The following is an 18933-nucleotide window of genomic DNA, read 5'->3' as shown; positions in this document are numbered from 1 at the left end:
TTCACTGCCGTCTTTTGGCAGGTGATTTACCTCTTAATTAACCTTTTCAGTTTTCATGTTAGAAGTTCTGACAATGGATTTCAAGTAATCACTGTATAAACAGCTGGCCCATAAGCACTGTAGAGCTGGGATGAAAACCGTTCAGCCTCTGCTCCCCCGGGTTCCAGTACAAAATCAGAAAATCTGAAGGCTTTTTTAGTATTGTAGTACGAAAGCGTGGGGCTTGAAGATTGGTGGTGAAACCTGAAACTTGTGAGGGACCGCTTATGTAATTAAATGGTTAGATTGTCAGATCGATGATTTGGGTTACGTTGTCCGCGCACATTAGACTTGCAGTGGAGTGCTTCATCTTGATTCTTGAGTACCACGTCTTCAGTCTTCCATGTGTATCGCTATAGCAAATTAGGGACCCCAAAGATGTATGGAGACCTGCAGTGAATACTGGGTTTTCCTCATCGACGGCAGATGTTCCTGAAGACAGGTATCAAGAGTCAAATGAGAAAATTCATCTATATTAATTAAGTTGCAAGAGACACGTATATATAGATAAGACTGAGTCAGTTGTAAAAGAAAGTTCAAGTGGCAAGATACAACTGTACATGTAACCGACTCTGGACGAGGTCATGCACAAAGTCACAATCGATCTCATTGTATTTGCATTCATAGAATACTAAATTGGCGGCAATGTGAATGACAACTTTGCTATCACATTAAAGAGTTAGAGGTCCATTCAAGGTAACAGTGAGTTCGAACTTGTATCCAGATAAGTTCAAAAGATGCAGCAGTCATGGGCCAATATTCAGCTTCTGCAGAGGATCATGAAATTGTGTGTTGTTTCTTAGTCTTTTATGAGAGAGGGGAATCCCCAAGCAAAGTAGGATTAGGGGTGGCCACAAGCTAAACTGTTCACGAGCTGTTTGAACCCGGCTTAAATCGATTTGGTCTAAACCGAGCTTGATCCTAATATATAGGCTTGTGAGGCTCGCGAGCCTAATTAAGTATATATGTATATAGGGTGTCACCTCGGCTTAGCACATCGACTATTGAGGGAGGCCTCGGCTCGGTGCCTCGACAACTGAGGGAGACTTTGACTTGGTACCTCGACAACTGAGGGAGACCTTGGCTTGGCACCTCAGTTGCTAGGGAGACCTCAACTCGACACTTTAGTAGTTGAGGGAGATCTCAGCTCGACACCTCGATTGCTAGGGAGACCTTGGCTCGGCATTTTAACAGTTGAGGGAGACATACAATCAGAGGTATTTGAGCTCAAGTTTCTAGTTCGAATCGAGCTTGAGCTTGAGCCTGATAGTGTATGAGCGAGCCAAGCCCGAATAGTTAGATATTCGGCTCAGCTCGACTCGAATTTACCCCTAAGTAAGATAGCCAATGGTGGGTCGACGAGTAAGGGGGCAACTCGCCCAATCAAAATCACAAAAAACTTGGAGTTAAGGCTTGCTTGAGGCTAAGAAAAATAATCTAGCAGATAGAGTGACTTTAATGTAACGAACAGCTCTAAGTGCAACATCAAAATGTTCTTAACGAGGTTCATGCATGAATTGGCTCAGGCGATTAATAACAAAACTTAGTCCTAGGTGAGTGGCAGTGAGGTAGACAAGTTGGCCCACTAGTTTGTGATACTGGGCTGGAACTATCAACAAGGTGATTTTGTTGTTCCATTGGAGTGGTACTGGGCTTGCAATCCTGAAGTCTTATATCTTGGACAATATCAAGTGCATATTTGTGTTGACTAAGAAAAATCCCATGTGTCAAACGTGTGACAAGGCCCAAGAAGAATTGTAAGGGGCCAAGGTTCTTGATACCAAACTTGTCATTTATTTGTTTCTTGATGAATTGAATGTGTTTGTGACCATTCCTAGTAATGATGACATCATCTACATAAACAATGATGGCAACAAATGAAGTCTTGAAAGAAGCAATGAAGAGGGAATAGTCAACAATGGAATGTGTGAATCTAAGAGATGTTAGGGTATGTGTAAATTTTGCAAGCCACATTTTGGAGGTTTTCTTAAGGCCACATAGAGATTTTTTATTTTACAAACTTGAGTAGCATCAATAGTTGTAAATCCTGAGCCACGGTCATATAGACTTCTTCATCGAGATCTCCATGAAGAAAAACATTATTAACATCTACTTGGTGGAGATCCCAATTTTTGATTGCTACTACAGCAAGAAGACAACGAGGGGTGTCTAATTTTGCCACAGGAGTTGTCATGATAATCAAGACCTTCAACCTAAGTGTAACCCTTTTGTTACAAAACATGCCTTGATAGTACCATTAGCTTCGTATTTAATTTTGTACATCCATTTTGAACCGATAGGATGTTTTCCTAGAGGAAGATGGACAATTTTCCATGTGTTATTTTGCTCTAATTCTACTATTTCATTGGCAATGGTTTGGTGCATAGGATTTTGGTTTAACTTCCAAGGCAACATGGTTCAGCCTAGAGATGGAAGGTGGAAGCTTACAAATGTAGTCATTGAACCTAATTGGAACTGTAGTCAATCATTAGGGTCGAGATGGTCGGCTCGAGTCCGAAGGGGTGAGTGGAATGATAATATAATTGACCATGAGGTTTGTTGTCATGGGCAAAGTTTAAAATTTCGATATGATACGCCCGATACGAGGCATATCGTATCGTATCTTTAAAAACAAATACAGGATACACATGAAAATTGGGCGTCTCGACTTTTTATATGTGTATCGAATCGTATCAGGGGTGTATTGGGGTGTATCAGGGGCGCTTCGATGAAAAAGATACAACCAAAAATTGGAAAAAAAATAAAGGGGGAAGGCAAACTTCTTTTTCTTAAAATAAGCCTTCTTTCACTCCTAAAGGGGTATGAATAGATTTAGAAGAATGAAAGTAAGATTTGGAAGAGATCATATAATCGGATGCACCACTATACATGTACATGATCCATTCAATAAATGTTGGAATAAGCTTACCGGTAGTGGTAGTGGCAACAAAATCAAGAGATTCACAGTTTGAGAGAGAGATCAATTAAATGTATTGGTGCATGGTGAGTCCAACTATAGGAGATGACTGATCTGGTGAGACAATAGAATGGTTACCAACAATTGTCACAAGATGCTAATTTATTAGCCTTTGAGGTATTGGCTTGTGTAGTAAATTTTTCATTCTTGTGGCAATTCTAGTGAGGAGGATACCTAATGAGTGCATAACACCAATCTTTGGTGTATCCTATGCGCTTGCAATGTTCACAAAAGAATTTGGACAAAGAAGTTCCATTCTTGGATGAATTAGCAACTAAGGTTGTCGCCTCTGGTTGCAGTGTCCAAGGGGAGACAACAAGTTGATGACAATGGCATTCTTCCTGGGGAACAAGGGAGTAAGCTTTACTTAGTGACGATAGAGAGCCCGATCCAAAAATACTTGATTGGATTGTATTGGAACACTCATTTAGTCTCATAAGAAGCTGATGTAACTTCTCTTTTTCACATTCAGCTGCATAGACCTTTGCAGCTCAAAATGAACAAACTGGATGGGTTGTAAGAGTGTTGAGTTCATCCCACAATGTTTTCAGCTTTGTGAAATAGCTGGTTACATATTATAGATGTGGTGGTGAGGCTACGTATGAGGGTCTCCTTGAAGGACAAAGGAAGACCGAATGCAAGAGATAGGCTAAAGGCTAGGGCAAATGTGAGTGATAAGATGGTGATTGCATTATGAAATGGACCCCTATTTATAGGGAGGGATCTCGAGGTCCTAAAAGGAATGAGCCAAAAGCGTTAAATTCTTACTAGGAAAGAGAATTTTGGATTCGCTGTCAGTCATCAGGGAACTCTGCTAGGGTTTCGCCATGTGTCTTACGAGATATCTTTAGGGTGAACTTTCCTTTCGTCCAAAGATTTTCATAATCTGCATGTACTACTTCCTTTTGTGATCCTTTTAACCAATGTGGCGTGAGTGACATCATCATTTAGTAGGTGCATCTTTACCAAGCCCATGGGGCGCTTTGTCACATGTCTAATTTAAAAACGCACGTGTAACTAATATTTATTCCCAGTCTACAGTGATTCTCGGTTCTACAATAGTTTTGAACTTATCGCAACCCTACATATGTCTAAAGCTCATCGCAAATTTGTGTGTGTATAAGGTTCATTGCAGATTTGTGTCTCTAAAATTCATCGCAGATTTGTGCATATCTAAAGTTCATCACGACTCATTTCGGGTATGAGTTCATTGCAAGCGTCCGATGAGTTATGGGTTCATCACAAGCGTCCGTGTAATATAAATTCAGTATTCTCTGTACTTTGATGGTCTGAACGATCACTATGTACCTATACAGATAATTCACCCTACTGAGGAAGAGCAATATCATGCTTCAGTTGATGAATTCAGGGAATGTTCGCTTGAGAGAATCTTTCTCATAATTCTTTCCATATAACGACAATTGATTCGGTGAAAGCAATGCTATCGTAAACTTCTCTTGTTAATGAACTACTGATCCATGCAACCACCATGGTGTTGCATTTGATCCAAGCACCAAAGTCGAGCACAGTTGATGTTGGACGTGGTAGGGATCTATCAACAAAACCAAACATGCTTTTGGCTCTGAGTGCATTGGTCATCCTACGCTGCCACATTGGAAAATTATCTCTAGTGAGTAGGCATGAATCAACACTGCTCCTAAACTGTCTGAAGGATGCAAAAAGTATGGACAATCAGTTCCGATCTCCATTCCAAAAAGTATGGAGAACCAGTTTGGTGAAAAAGAACAGAAGAGAAGAAATTCTCGGACAAGAGTTGGATATCTTCCTACAAGGGCAAAAACAGAGGAACCAACGAAACGGAAGAAAATCAGAGTAGCAAAAATGGTGGATCACCACTATGATACCATGAAGGCAGGTATCAAGAGTCGAATGAGAAAGTCCATCTATATTAATTAAGTTACAAGAGAGACATGTATATATAGACAAGACTGAGTCAACTGTAACAGAGAGTACATGTGGCAAGATACAGCTGTACATGTAACCGACTCTGATTTAATCTACTCTTCTAACAGTTCCTAACTCTAAACCTAACTGCATTGACAAAAACTCACACTCACATAGAGGAATAAATGGTGTACTTTTGAGCAGATTCACATGTTTAGTAGAGTTGCACCAGTCACCCAATGATCCTAGCTGAAAGGTTCATGTCATATATACAGGGAGCGTAGGTTGTCTGCTTAAGCTAAACTTACAACCTATGACTAGAGCTTCTTCGACGTGTCTTATATTGATTTTATAAAGGGAACTTGTCTAAAACTCACCATGAGTTTTCAACATTTCCCTTAAACTCACCACAACTTTTCAAAATGTCTAAAACTCACCATGTCAGTAAGTTTTTATTTTCCAAAACTCATCTTCTGTTAGTGCACCATTAATGCTTCTTAACAGATGTGTCCATGTCAGCATAAATAACAATTTTCATGACCAAATTACCCTTGAATGGTGAGTTAGAGGAAAAATGGTCTTTTTTAGTTTTCAATTTTTGTTGTTCTTTTGCATTTTTAGTGTTTTGTTATAATTTCCAATGTTTTTTATAATTTCTGTTTTTTTTTACATTTTCTTTTTTCTACAATCTATAAATGTTCCAGTATTTTTTGCTATTTATTTGTAATTTATGTGTTTTTCTATAATTTTTTATGTTTTTCTACAATTTTTATTTTCTGATTTTGTTTTTCAATTTCTATAGTTTCTATAATTTGAAAATAATTTTTTATTTTGTTTTCATTTTCTATTATTTTTTATAATTTCTATGTTTTTATGTATTTTATATTTGAAAATATTTTTTGAATGTTTTCCTTTTTTTCATGTCTAAATATTAAAATAGTAATATATTAACACCAGTTAATTTATTTTGTATATATTTTATAAGTTTCTATGAAGGTTAAAATAGTAATATATTAACACCGTTAGTCTGTTAAACGCCAAGTTAATGACACGGTGAATTTTACACATTTTAAAAAATTGTAATGAGTTTAAGAGAAATGCTGAAAACTTATGGTGAGTTTTAAACAATTTCCCTTTTACAAATAGGTTGGCGGGCCGGGTCATTTTGTTGGGCTTTGGACATAAGTGTCAATTCCAGCCCACTATGTTGACGGAGATAAAAATGTTTGCTTTGAAGTTTGAAATTTGAATGAGGCAAGTGAGTTGGGCAGAAGTAAAGATGGATAAGCTCCGATTCCAATTCACATAGTAACGAATCAAATTTGGATGTGGGTTTTCTCATCCAATCCGTTTGCAGCCCTACATTGAACTTATGAAAGATATTGATGGAAGTTCCCTTCATTTCTTTTCTTTTTTTTTTTTTTAAGTGGACAAAGGAAATAAAAGAAAATCATCAGAGTGTGGACCGAGCAAAAATGTAACCACACATCAGATAGAGTATCTACAAGAGGGACCTACTGTGATTACTACTTGTCCATACCCCATTGCCAAGCTCAATCTTGGGCTACAAATTTCCCGTCAGTGATGCTGGCAGCCACTGTGAGTGGCCAAAGCAACTACTTGAAAACTAAGAAAAAAATATGGCCCAGAATTTCATTTGGGTCCTCAATGTACTGGAGTGGCCACTGGCCAACTAAATCCAAGAGACACTGATAATGATATCGACCCCCATCAGCTGTGTGCCCACAATCATCTCTCATCCCTCTAGGCTCTAGAACAGAAGGTTGTTTTGGAAACTCCTCTGTCCTCCAGTTCCGTTAATATCTTCTTCAGCAGTTCAGCTCGCCCATATAGAAGTTGCTTACTCCTGACAGCTTTTCTTCTTTATGGGCTTCATGGGGTGTACCCGTGTATCTATCCGCTTCGCTTCTTCTTTTTAATCTTTCTGGGCTTTATGGGGTGTATCCGCTTCTTGATATATTTGTATTTGTCCAGACGGGCCTCCAATTTGGAACTTCAATTGAATCGGCCCACCCTCGTAGAAAAAATTCTGTAACCCCGTCGATCACAATTCACAAACTGTCCAGTTGAGCCCAGTCTAGTGCCTGCCTGCCTGGACCATCTTAGCGGTATAGCCACACCGAAGACCTTAGTCCCCTGCAAAGGTCTCAAGATGAATTGTGGTTTGTAATTTGGTTGGATTTTGATAAATCAGAGGCTGTTGGACTTTGGGCTCGGGCAAAAAACATCCAACAAAAGTCAAAGTCCTGAGTGGAACAATATGTAACAAGAAGGAAAGTTGTGGAACGGAATCTGCTCCTCACACATGAGCGCCTCGCAATACATTGGCGTCTCACAGATACATCCACCGTGCATTAAAAACATCTCCTGTGAAAAATATCTTATAAGTATGAGAGATATTTTCAATGAGAATATGCGTATAAAATCGGTATGAGGCGTCCTGTGTGAGGAGCAGATCCGATCTCAAGCTCAAAGTCTTTTTTTTTCTGGGTTTCTCTTTCTTTCTTTCTTTTCTTTGCGTTTCTTTTTAAGCGGAATGATTTGAACAAGTTATCTGATAAAAAAGTTCACTTAATCACATATTTTTTATAAATATAATCAATATTTAATACATTTTTATATCCAAGCTACCTCTGAGGTTTGAGCACAGATATTATGTGAATTTACGATGGAAAACATCAAGCATGTATTAAGTTTGCTTTGAAGGAACGATTATGGTCTATGGCAAACATAATTAATTAATTAATTATTTGCTTATAATAATCTAAAGTGTACTAAAGTGTATTAGACCCTACGAACTCATCAATTTACAAGTGGCAGTCTGCCACATCAATTGATGGCATATCAATTGATGGCATATCAAAGGTTGGAGTGCAATAGCAGGTTCATTGTCCTCAAAGCCTACTATTGAAGAAAGTGGGACTCCTTCTCTACGACAAAGGGTCAAACTAATGTAGGTAGCCTAGATTCATCCAGTGTTGGAGGTGTGTTAAGAGAATGAGAAGGTATAAGTTCCATGGATATGGCAATGGTGGTTGACTCCAAAAGTCTAAGGAGAAATCGGCTAGAGAAGACAAGAAATGACCAAACCCCCAAAGGAGCTACACTATGTACCCTCTGGTGAGGGATTAGACCATCGTAGCTCTTTTACAAGCTAGTTATCTGAGAGCTGGAAGAGGAGGAAGGTCTGAGAAAGAGCCTCCAAAAGAGAGAGAGAGAGAGACAAAGAGAGAAAAAGGAGGTCTGACAGATGTTGGTCATAGGGCCCCCTAGATCTAAGAATAAGCTATTTATATTTTCTTTAATAAAATGTTTCTGGAATCTTGTAATACATGCTTTCCTGGGTTAATTTTTAGACCAGACAAGACCAGATGCACTTTGCTGGGTCTATGGCAGTTTGCAAATCTGCTTTTACAGAAGGAAGAATATAGGTTTTATATTTAGGACCAATTGGGGTGGGTGATTCACTAAAAGATGAAGTGATAGCCCTACTCCAATATTTGAGATTGGCTAAACAGATGGGTCTCCAACAAATTGAGGTGGAGGGGGATTCCAAGTTGGTAATAGGGTGGGTGCAAACAAATAGCTTGGGAATCTCAACCCATAGATAGACTGTAAGGGAAATCAAGTGCCTAACAAGGGAGATTGAGGTATGCTAACAATTTGGCAAATAGTTCAGCTAAGCAAGGGGTTCAGAGACAATAGATGTGTTGGGCACATTTGTAATTTCTTGGGGGATTAACTCCTTAATGGGGTTGCTCTTTTCTCACAACTCCTAGTTGTACTCTGTTTCTTTTCATTTTAATCAAATTCTATTTTTGTGTTGCTGATAAAAAAAATGAAGGTTGGGTATACTATAGGTGGACTAGAAGATCAGAAAATGGACTGGCCAACACTCTAGCAAAGCAAGGGATTACTAAGGAGGAACTATTTTGGCTAATGTTGTAATACCAAGATACTTTGAGGCTCAACACCCTTTCCTTGGGTGGGTGGCAGTTGTACTTTATATATATATACATACATGGTGGGCTGTGTAAGATTGGAAGCTAGAAATTGAAATGTTTTATACTATTATAAGGGCTTATCTATGCATATACATGTGTTTCTAGCTTCAACTAAATAACATAAACTAATTAATAGTTTCCATGTTTATAATTTACCAATAAACTTCATACAAATACCAAAAAAATAGTGTTTTAGCTCTTACCTTGTGTTTCGTTAATACATAATGAGCATCCACATGACACCACAATCTGCTGCGATTCCCAGGCTCCTCTGGAGATTCTTCTCGAACAATTTCCCTCCCCATGTCTCGTATTAGATCATGCATCCTCAACTCATTTCTCAGATTGATTTTTAGAAGAGACTTACTAACAAGATCACTTATTCCAATTTCTGGAAAGAAACCACAACCATCCAGTATTCTAGTTACACTATCGTTGTTCTTTCCAACAAAGAAGCATGCAATATCAAGGAATATATCCCTGTTTTTATCATCTAGCAAATCAAAACTTATTCTAAGTTTTTTCTAAACTTGATCAGGTGGAATATTTTCAAGTTTCTCTAATATGGTTTCCCATTCAGATATTCTGTCAAGAAGAGAATAACCCAAAATCTCAAGAGCTAAAAGAAGTCCTCTAATGTAATGCAGCACACGGTTTGAGAGATTTACATAACCTTCTATAGGATGATTTGATTTAAAGGCATGCCAACTAAAGAGCTCAAGAGATTCATTATGATTTAACTGTTTAACCTTATATTTCTTATCCACTTGAAACACATCCAATAAATGATCATCTCTGGTTGTTATGATGATTCTACTTCCAGGACCAAACCAATTGTGTTCTCTAGCTAATGCTTTTAATTGGTCCATTTCATCCACATCATCTAGAATCAAAAGAACCCTTCTATAACAAAGTCTTTCTCTAGTCAAATTTATTCCACGAGCAATATTACTAATCTTAAAGCCACTTCTCATTAGGATATCTAAAAGAAGTCGGCCTTGTAACTGAACTAGACCATTACGTTGTTGTGAAACTTCACTGACATTTTCAAGAAAGCTACTACCTTCAATATTGTGAAAGATCAAGTTATACACAGCTTTGGCAATGGTTGTCTTGCCTATTCTACCCATGCCCCAGATCTCTATAATGCGGACATCATCAGATCCAACACTTAACAATGAATATATGTGATCTACACGTAAATCTATTCCAACTGGGTAGATAGCAACATCCAGCATCGTTTTATTCAATTTAGTAGATACTTTGTCAACAATTCTTTGAATGAACTTTGCCTCATGCCTGCCAAATGTGATGGAAAAGACACAAGCAGGATAAAAATATATGGAATTGAATGAAGCCTAAGACCCAAGAAACAAAATCTATTGAGGCATTTATTTTGGTTATTTGTAGCCAAATGTCAATGTCCATATCAATGCTTAATAATGGATTGAAAGCAAAATAGAAAAGAAAAGAATATGATTTGGATATTAGATCTTATTTCAATATAGAATGTTCTACCACTTCAATTGTTTTATTCATCAAAAAACTGGTATCAATTTTCATTTTCTTTTGGATATCTAACAGATAATAGAAAACTTCAACCATGTTTGCTTGCAGAGCGAATCCAAATCAAATATCAACGGTTCGATTTGCATGTAATTGGTTATAACTATGATTTGCTTGGATTATTGCCTTATTTGCAATCATTGGAAGATGCAAAATTTGATCCACCTTCTTCTACCTTCGTTATCTCTCATATAAAGTGCATACCACATCATTTTGCTTCCCAACTTCTCCAAAAAACAAAAGAAGAAAGAAAAAGAACAAGCATTATTCTTGATTTTTTTTCTCACTTAAATGTTTTATTTCCAATTTTATTCCACTCAATTTGTACTCAGCCCATTTGCAGTTTTATACAATGCAAATGAACTGCAAGCAAACGAAATTCTAATAACATTTTTTTCTTTCTTTATTCATTATGATGAGATGAGAACATGCACTACTCAATTCTCAAAAATCGATGATATCGTATTGATATTAAGTAGCAAATAAACAGGTTTTAGAAAGATTTCCCGTTAGCAACATCTCGCAGATCCCATCCTGACAAATTGGCAGCGTCTGTAAGAGCTTGCCTCCACCTCTGTAGTTTTCCCATCAGCTCTGCGTTGAAACGTTGTTCGCGTTCGTATTCAACAAATGCTTCTGCAAAAATCCCACTTTGTTTTCGAACATCCGATGGATCTACATCATAAAAAACAGGCAGAACCGTCTGGTCCATCGAACATCCGATGGACGAGGGTTTACCTCGTACAGAGAGAGAGATGGACGAGGGTGCACCTCGTACAAAGAGAGAGGGACGAGGGTGCACCTCGTACAGAGAGAGATGGACGAGGGTGTACCTCGTACAAAGAGAGAGGGACGAGGGTTTACCTTCTACAGAGAGAGAGGAGCGAGCGATTACCTTGTACACAGAGCGGGGGTTCACTGAAAGTCGAGAGGGTTCAGTCGAAGTCGAGAGACTCGAGCTCGAACGCAAAAAAATAAAAAAAAAATGGTAGGGCACGAAAATCTTTCGTGCCACAAATTTTTGCTAAAGCTCAAATTTCGTTACGGGAAGAATGAATTCTGTGGCAAGAAAATATCTAAACATCTATATCTCATTCATTCTTGCTAATGAGGTTACAGGCAATGAACCAAATATGGCCTTAGATGGGCTATGAATCAATAACGAAGTTCCATGCCAATAATAAATTTATAAACCCAGCTATAAAGAACACGGGCCCATGTATTTAAATACTAACATAGAGTTATCTCGGCAAAAATAGGTCAGTATTGCTTTTGTGGATCAACCTATTGAAAAAAATTGCTTGGCCCAGCTCCAGATGGGCCCAACAGGATTGTGGCCGAGCAACAGCAACCCCATGGCCTTATATGAACCAGAAAAAAACAAAATTGTATTCTTTTTCTGATTTACTTTTGATTTTTTTTCAAGTTTCAATGCATTTTTTTCTCATTTTTTTTATTTCTATTATATTTATGAATTACCGTTAATCCCATTCTCCCGTCTGTTCAAACTCCAATGTCCAATTTTGATTCCAAAATGGACGTAACAGAGAAGATAGATGGAATATCCTGTACAATAAAAAAAAAGATTCGGTAAAGTCATCTGTGTAGTAGACCGGAGCCTGGTCTGGTTTTACGTAAAAGAAAACTCCATGATGGAAAGTCAGATCAAATTCGGTGGGACCTCTTCTCAAGGATGGAATGGTATTGTACACGTCAGATTTTGTCATCCACTCTTTTTCCGAGAAACCCATATGACACCGCATAGGGATCCGTCTTGAACAGGTCAGATATAGGTAGTGTACGTATAATCCACCTGGATTCTAACTGAATCCAGATCTGGGTTCGGCTCCAACTTATTTGTCACGCCAGGAACCAACAAAGACTCTATATAGTCTTATACCCATTGCATTTGGCTGGAGTTGGAATACATCGAACGGCTAATAACAGTCTGGTGCTTTCATAACTTACCATGTGGCATATAAACAGAAGATCAGGATCCATCAGTGGACAGATCCGGAAAGGCCAGTATCAAATATCAGCGCTCGGAAGTGGGAACCCATCTGAAATTATTGCAATTTATTTTTGGCCCAATTGAATTGATCTTCAATCTTGAGGCCCATTGAAGAGTGGGTCGCGATCATCTTGATCTAGGATACATTTTTATAGGGCCCAGATCGATTGTTTTATGGTTCGTCGTGTTTCGTTTGTTAAGATGCGGATTTCGGATAAACTGCATAGATCCGGTGAATCCAAGTAATGCAGACTCCTCTGTCCTCTCCTCGCAAAGGCACAGTTGCATGAACCTCAAGATTTATGTATGAATTGAATGGTGGATGAGGCCGCCCATTTTTCTGATTAATCGTTTGCCTGTCCCAGACAGCTTGTGGAACCCCACGTTGTTTTAAGGGTATTGGGATCTGTTCCTGATATAGGGCGTCTCAAAACGACCTCAAAGGCACATTTCATCATGTATTGGAAATATTTCTCATAAAATAATCACACATAAATATGAGAGATGTTTTCAATGCACTGTGGGATGTGTTTGTGAGGTTAATGTGAGGCGCATGTGTGAGGAGCAGATCCCATCTCGTTTTAAGGACATCTAAGATGTGGAGCCCACGGTTCCGAGGGGTTAAGGCGGTGTTCGGCATCGTGTTCATCTCGTAAACGGGACCGTTTCAGGATGAAGACCTGTTCGGTTGGGTATGGACGGAATCGGTCCATGCCACACCCCAATATAGTGTCAATAGGAAAAACTCGTGGATGCATCCCCTCCATGGTTTATTTTTTATCCCATGCTTTACGAGTCTCTCTGAAACCCTATTGTATGTTTTTCATTACCGTTTGATCAAAACCCTATTTTTGATCCCATGCTTCAATTGTTTAAATATTGTTTTTAATAATTTTGTCAATAAAATATTAATTGTTTTACTTAATTTTTTAATATTTATATCAATAAAATAATATTTTTAAATATTTAAAATATATATTTTTTTAATTTTTTAATTATTTTACTATTGTTTTATTTATTGGTTAATATTAATTCATTAATGCATTTATCATATAAAATATAAAAATTAGATATTTATGATTAACTGTGTATATCATTTATAAAATGTATATGGGTATCCATCAATTTTTCATCCATACCACAGCATACCCCTAATTCACATCTCTATTAATAGTAATAGGGTCATGGATAAAAAGTCAAACTTAGCATCCAATCAGTTTCATTTTTTCACTAAATAAAAGTGGAAGCCAATGGTCCATACGAAACATCATTGATTGCACGGTGTAGATCAATTCAGCTGGTTATTTTCTTTTCTTTTTTTCTTATTATTTTATTGAAGTTTTTGGTGTTGCGTTAAATGGCATGGTCCATACCAGGAAGGTCCCACCGATCAGACAGATGAGGTTGGTACCGGTGGTGGTAGTGGTAGTGGTGGTAGTAGTGATGGTGGTGGGACCCACCACATCGACCATGTACCGATAAGCATCCTCCCTTCATATTCTCTCTCTCCGCTCAATAAATTAACGGCTCTAAAGTGGGGAGTGACTTAGCGTAACAAAATTTTTCATGTGGGCGAGGGCGAGGGCGAGGGCGAGGGCGAGAGCATGACTTGACTCGGGCATATATCGCATTCATATCGGTGACCACCACCAGGCAGCGGCAGCGCATACGTGGCCCACCAACAACAATTGATCCAGACTGTCGAAACCCAGATGGAGCCCATATTCCATAAAAAGTGGACATCCCACCATCCACGAGTCCCCACAAGCATCTTGCTTACTGATCATACTACATCTCTGCTGATCGTGAGAAGGAAAGGGAAAATGAAAGTGCACGATGATTTGAGAATTGAGAGTGGGTGGGTTATCACATTCAGATATACGTGGAACTCCTTGAGCGGCCCCAAAACATTTCTTTTATTCCTTCCATCACTATATCAAATTCCAAATCCAAGGGAACCCTCGTGGTCAGCAGTCAACCAATCTTGGGGACTTTGACACGCTACTAACTAGTTAGATCAGGTTGTCCTGGTCGTAACATCATGACCATATAACTAATAAGCCTGGATCCCGATAGTAACATACAGCCGTTGGATCCAATTACAATCTCTGTCAATTTTTACAAGAAAACACCAATATGGGCTGGGCTATCCAAGTACCAGATGATTCTCTAAAATCATGATTATTAGTGTAGAAATCTGAAGCCATTTTGGTGTATCTTTTATCATAGTCCACCAATGCACCTTAACTTTCCACCTCCTGTCCTTGGTCCTTGCAGCTGAACTGACGGACAAACGGGGCGAGGGTGGGCGCGCATGAATGAAGACCGTCCAAGTGATGAATGGACCCACATCATGGATGGGCATGGGCTAATATAATACAGAACCTAAAAAATTAGGTCAAATCAACAGCCTACATCAGCACCTAAGATACTAATCGCACGTTAGGGAATCCCCCGTCAGTCTCATATCTCTGAGATAACGTTCTTTTTTTCTTTTCTATGGTCCATGACCATCCCATGAGGTGGCCCATCACGGAAGGGGACGGGGTTGGTGGAGGAGATTGGGACCCACCACCATGGTTGGTTGGGGGACCTACCTTAAGGTAGGCATCAACAAGAACAGGCCACTAGCGTGAGAAATCTACAAGTAATTAAAATCGAAACTGAAACTGAAACAAAGATTTAAATCAAAACAAACTGCACACCAGACAAAGGGAGTGTCCATTTGAGCGGACAAGCGGAGAAGATAATAAATTAGACAAGTTAAAAATAAAACAAAGAAAATTAAATTAAAATTGGTTAGAGCCTTAGAGGAGCCAAAAACAAAAAGAAAAAGAAAATAATATTTGCAAAGTGTAGCAGTGCTCAGCAGTATGGAAGATAACGGAGAGATCCACTTAATCTGATGCAATCATCATCATCACCATCATCATCATCTCGTTGTAAGGACGAAATAACGGATATTCGCTAGACCACGTCTTCGTTCTCCACGTGTCAAACGAGTGGTGAAGAGGTCCCCACAATAACAGCTAAGCACCAGACACGTGTCGACAGGGCCAGTCTAGCCTTTTCCTCTCATCTCGATCGAACCACCCAAAAGAAACACACCAAAAAGCAAGCGGGGACCACCACGGGGCCGCCTCGAGAGAGGAGAGGAGAAAAAACTGTTGGGGCCCACAACTCCCCCCTTGGGGCCCGCGCCAGCCATCACATGATCGACAGATCGTGGCCCACATGAAACCACTCCGCACGGTCCACGGAGCACCCCTTTCTTCGCTTGTTGACCCACCACCTTGATGGACCCCACCTTTCCCCAAAACTCAGCAGACTCCTTCGCCTAACACGACCCCATCCCTACACGTTCCAACTTAAACACACTCGTGCGCACGTGCTGGACCCACCAGTACGTATCTCCTCCTCTCTCCTCTCTCCTCTCTCCTCTCCCACCGTTAAGCGGAGGGAGAATGAGGGTTCAAAGAAATGAGAGGCAGACGACGAAACGAAGGTCGTTAATGGCGGAAATACTGTAGGTTGGGAGATTTTTCTTCCCAGAATCAATAAAAAAAATGGACAAAACCCTTTGAATGACCAAACCCATTTAACGAAAAAAAAAAACTCAGCTTTGCAGGGTTTAGGTTCTAATTCCCTTTAACACACTCGCCCTCTGCATTCTCACTGTTTTGAGGACGTTGTTTGATCATGTTGCCGATTATTCGCAGAGCGACCCATGAACTGAAGCTCTTGTTTGTCGTAAATTTCCAAGGAAAAGTCTCTAAGCATCTGGGTAGTGGTAGTAGAACTCGTACTTGGGGCCATAGTGGAAGTCTTGGCTGCTTTTGCTCCCGTGGATGACACTGCAGAGGTTGTTGCGTTATTGGAGACGCACGAAGGAGCCTGAACTTCAACAGGAGTAGCTATACTAATTCCAGGCTGCATCGCCGATATGAACGACGAAATGGGTCTCGCGGAGATGTTGATAAGGGGCGTCCCAGCTGGTGGAAACGTCCATAGCTGTGGCTGGTTCGAAGGCCCGGCAATGGCGGTAGTAGGAGGGATCATCCAAAAGGTTCCGGCGGCGACAGCGTTGGAGGGTATAACTCTTCCTCCACTGCTGACAGCCCACATGGGGACAAGCCCTTGGGGTGCGGCAGCAACTGCTGTGGCTCCTATAGGAGCGAGACCTGAAGAAATGGAGACTCCGTCGTTAACCTCATAATATTCACTGGACGCGGACCGCTTTCTCTTCTTTTTCGTCGTGTCCCCGTCGGAGGTCGAAGACGTGGTTGGAATCTTAAGTGTGCCACCGACGGACATGGCGATGGCGGGCACAGTACCGGTACCTGTAGCGGCTATGATGGCGGGTTCGGCGTGTTCGAGGAGCCACCGAATGGTCTCACCGTCGGACTTGTGACCGAGTTCTCTTGTGAGCTGAAAGATTCTCGCCGCACAGGTTGCAGGCATCCGGATCCTACGCCCTCGACCTTCAACTTTGGTATGCCGGTCCTTCGTAGAAGCCCTTCTCCCAGGAACCGCTGTTCTTCTAATCTGCACAGGCATGGGCATGGGCATGGACATGGGCATCTGCATCTGCATCTGCATAGCTACGGGAACAACCCCAATAGGCGGTGGTTGTTCCTCCAACTCGGGTTCCGTCTCCGTGGGTTCTTCTTTTAAAGATACAAGCGGTACTGCGGTGGACGACGGTTGGGAGGGAGCAGAAGTAGCCGGAGGCGGCGGTTCGGACTCCGTTGTAGAAGGATCAGAAGATTCCATCTTGTCCTCGACGTTGTTTCCGTTGTCAACGGGCACTTCGCCACCTCCACCGTTCATTGTGAGATCAGTAGTTCCTCTTTCGTCTTCTTCCTCAATCTCCTGTTTCTGAATAGACGCCATCCCCAGAATCGAGTCGAGTAGACAAAATACAAGAGGATAAAAGAAAACCCAAAAACCAAAGCAGATACAAGACCAAGAAAGACAAGGGTTATTATGTTGCAGAAAGACAAAAAGATTTTAGGAAACAAGGACTTTTTCCAGAGAAGGAAGAAAAGCGAGAGAATAGAGAAGGATTGGTATCGTCGTTGTTGACGTCCTTCAGTCCACAACCATTCCCAATGGAAGCGTCTCTCCTCTTCTTCTCCTGAGAGTGTTAATAAGAGAGAGGGAAAGAACCAGAGAGAAAGAAGGATTGAATATATAATAAAAAGTAGAGATTTCGAAGGAAGTAGAGAAGATAAAATAAAACATAAAGAAAAAAAAAAAGAAAAGAAAAGAAAAGGGTGGGGAAACTGCGAAGGAAGAAACAAACCCTAAGACCCCCTCCTCTCCTCTTTTATCCCCTTTACGACTCCAACCAGACGACCCAGAAGACAGAGAGAGACCACCCTTCTCTTCCCACACCGCCAAATAAATCTTTAGACTTGTATTTATCTATCTATGTATGTATATTTGATGAGTAACTAACAAATACCATACACTTTCCAATATAATAACATGAGAAAATCTACGGTCCTCGGTGCATCCATCTCAACACACAACTTGAACCCTACGGAATAAGGACACGTGGTGGGTCCCACTTTGGAGGTGCCCTGTTCAATTGGGTCAAAGCTGGTGTGGTGATGTCTCCAAAGTCCAAAGAACTCGTAAGCTTTCTCATTATTTTTCATTTTTTTTTCTCCGAACAATTTCATTTATGATTGCAGGTTCTAAATGTGAGAGTCGGAAGTTCAGGAGAGACGAGGATCCGGTTATACCCAATGGGATAGGACGAACTTAGATTTCTGTAATTTGAATTGCTGAACCGAATGAAGCGGCAGGAGTCCCACCACAGAAAAATAGAAAAACAAATGGTTTTCTTTCTCTTTTGTTTTTCTATGCCAAATGCACATCTTTTTTAGCTACAACCCCCTTCAACGACTTATGTCACATTTTTTTTTTCTTTTATTCTCTTTAGAATGAAGAGATGATTTGGTGCTTCCCGCTACACTTATCATCATACCATCTTTAGAGTAAAACGACATTTCAGATCAGGATGCCCATGACTCGCATAAAACTGGGGCCCATCTTATTGACGTGAATTTTGATTGATCCTTGGGGGCTTGGTTTAAGAATTTAGATCACCCCCTATTCATTCTGCTCCTTGGATTTATGATCAACTGCCATGATTTTTTTTTTTTTTTTCTTTTTCTTTTGGGCTTATGGTAAAAGTGGGATCCCAATGTTTTGGGTCAAACCCACTTTGTTTCAATCCATAAAAATTTTCCTAATGAAAACCAGATTTATCCCATTTCCCCATTTTCGCCAAGCTTTCAGATTTCTTATAAATAAAAATAATATATTTTCATTTAGTAATTCCCTATAAATAAAAATTCTGCGCATGCTTTGAAAACATGAAATTTATCTATACAGTTAGA

At 39.9% G+C, this 18933-nt stretch overlaps 2 protein-coding genes across 2 annotated transcripts; both read right to left on the bottom strand.

The window, feature by feature from the left end:
* Positions 1-9027: 9027 nt before the first annotated feature.
* LOC104596295 (disease resistance protein RUN1-like) lies at positions 9028-11224 on the bottom strand. The gene is made up of 4 exons (XM_088900399.1): positions 11079-11224; positions 9615-10245; positions 9150-9470; positions 9028-9057 (listed from the first exon to the last, which is right to left on the bottom strand). The coding sequence occupies exons 1-4, from the start codon at positions 11222-11224 to the stop codon at positions 9028-9030; spliced, it is 1128 nt and encodes a 375-aa protein (XP_088756525.1).
* A 4012-nt stretch (positions 11225-15236) lies between these two features.
* Positions 15237-17955, bottom strand: LOC104596206 (transcription factor TCP19). The gene has a single exon (XM_010257273.3). The coding sequence runs from the start codon at positions 17414-17416 to the stop codon at positions 16196-16198; it is 1221 nt and encodes a 406-aa protein (XP_010255575.1). The 5' UTR covers positions 17417-17955; the 3' UTR covers positions 15237-16195.
* Positions 17956-18933: the final 978 nt, after the last annotated feature.

Source organism: Nelumbo nucifera, chromosome 1 (genome assembly GCF_055504915.1).
Source record: "Nelumbo nucifera cultivar China Antique chromosome 1, China Antique-T2T, whole genome shotgun sequence".
Classification (NCBI taxonomy): Eukaryota; Viridiplantae; Streptophyta; class Magnoliopsida; order Proteales; family Nelumbonaceae; genus Nelumbo; species Nelumbo nucifera.
The sequence above is the reverse complement of the archived record's forward strand: the minus strand, read 5'-3'. Positions and strand labels throughout refer to the sequence as shown.